The 2,182-nt window shown below is 43.1% G+C and overlaps 1 protein-coding gene across 1 annotated transcript in view; it reads left to right on the forward strand.

Moving 5' to 3' along the window:
* Positions 1-303, forward strand: part of T265_11691 (hypothetical protein) — a gene marked incomplete at both ends in the record, with an annotated part of 20,555 nt that extends 20,252 nt beyond the window's left edge. The window contains one exon of the mRNA XM_009178410.1: positions 148-303. Coding sequence (XP_009176674.1) covers positions 148-303 — 156 coding nt within the window. The remainder of the gene's footprint in view (positions 1-147) is intronic.
* Between the last annotated feature and the right edge of the window lie 1,879 nt (positions 304-2,182).

Consider the following 2,182-nt stretch of genomic DNA (forward strand, 5'->3'; position numbering starts at 1 on the left):
GATGAGGATGAGGATGAGGATGAGGATGATGAGGATGACGATGACGATGAGGAAGATGATGATGACGAGGATGAGGATTAGGATGAGGATGAGGATGAGGATGTGGTTGAAGATGATGATGTGGATGATGATGATGATGAGGATTAGGAGGAGCAGGAGGATGAGTATGAGTATGAGAATGAGGACGAGGAAGAGGAAGAGGATGAGTATGAGTATGAGGATGAGGATGAGGATGACGATAAGGATGAGAATGAGGATGAGGATGAGGATTACGATGAGAATGAGGATGAGGATGAGGAATAGGATGAGGATGAGGATGAGGAGGAGCATGAGGAATAGAATGAGGATGAGGATGAGGAGGAGCATGAGGAATAGGATGAGGATGATGATGAGGATGAGCATGGGGATGACGATGAGGATAATGACGATGATGATGTGGATGAGGATGAGAATGAGGATGAGGAAGAGGATGAAGATGAGGAAGAGGATGAGGATGAGGATTTTGATGATGAAAGGATGAGGATGAGGCTGAGGATGAGGATGAGGATGAGGATGAGGCTGAGGATGAGGATGAGGATGAGGATGAGGCTGAGGATGAGGATGAGGATGAGGATGAGGATGAGAATGAGGATGAGAATGAGGATGGGGATGACAATGAGGATTAGGATGTGTACGCAGATGAGGATGCGGATTAGGATGAAAATGAGGATGATGATGATGATGATGATGGTGAGAATGATGATGATGATGATGATGATGATGATAATGATGATTATGATGATGGTGAGGATTAGGTTGAGGATGAATATGAGAATGTGGATGAGAATGAGTATGCGGATGAGGATGAGAATGAGTACGAGGATGAGGAAGTGGATGTGGAATGGGATGAGGATCAGGATGTTGAAGTAGATGAGGATGAGGATGAGAATGAGGATAAGGATGAGGATGAGGATAAGAATGAGCATGAGGATTAGGATGAGGATTAGGATGTGGATGACGATGAGGATTAGGATGAAAATGATGATGATTTTGAGGATGAGGACGAGAATGGGGATTAGGAGTGGTATTACGATGAGGATGAGGATGAGAATGACGATTAGGATCATGACGATGATGATGTGGATGATTATGAGAATGAGGATGATGATGAGGGTGAAGATGAGGATGAGGATAAGGATGAGGATGAGGAGGGCGACGAGGATGCGGATGAGGAATAGGATGAGAATGAGGATGAGGACGATGAGGATGAGCATGAGGATGAGAATGCGGATGGGGATAAGGATGATGAGGATGAGGATGAGGATGAGGATGATAATGATGATGATGATGTGGATGATGAGTGTGAGGATCAGAATGAGTATGAGTTGAGGACGAAGATGAGGTCGAGGATAAAGGCGAGCATGAAAATAATGATGATGTTGATGATGATGGTGATGAGGATGATAATGATGATGATGATGAATTTGATGATTTTGTTGAAGAGGATCATGATGATGTGGAAAATGATGATGATGATGATGATGATAATGTTGAGGGTGAGGCTTAGGTTGAGTATGAGAATGAGGATGAGAATGATGATGAAGATGATGGTGGCGATGATGATGATGACGTTAATGATGACGATGATGATAATGTTGAGGGTGAGGCTTAGGTTGAGTATGAGAATGAGGATGAGAATGATGATGAAGATGATGGTGGCGATGATGATGATGACGTTAATGATGACGATGATGATAATGTTGAGGGTGAGGCTTAGGTTGAGTATGAGAATGAGGATGAGAATGATGATGAAGATGATGGTGGCGATGATGATGATGACGTTAATGATGACGATGATGATAATGTTGAGGGTGAGGCTTAGGTTGAGTATGAGAATGAGGATGAGAATGATGATGAAGATGATGGTGGCGATGATGATGATGACGTTAATGATGACGATGATGATAATGTTGAGGGTGAGGCTTAGGTTGAGTATGAGAATGAGGATGAGAATGATGATGAAGATGATGGTGGCGATGATGGTGATGACGTTAATGATGACGATGATAATAATGTTGAGGGTGAGGCTTAGGTTGAGTATGAGAATGAGGATGAGAATGAGTATGAGGATGAGGATGAGGATCATGATGAGGATTGGGATGACGATGATTGTGAGAATGAGCATGAGGATGAAGATGAGGAA

Source organism: Opisthorchis viverrini, assembly GCF_000715545.1.
Source record: "Opisthorchis viverrini unplaced genomic scaffold opera_v5_558, whole genome shotgun sequence".
NCBI classification, from domain to species: Eukaryota; Metazoa; Platyhelminthes; class Trematoda; order Opisthorchiida; family Opisthorchiidae; genus Opisthorchis; species Opisthorchis viverrini.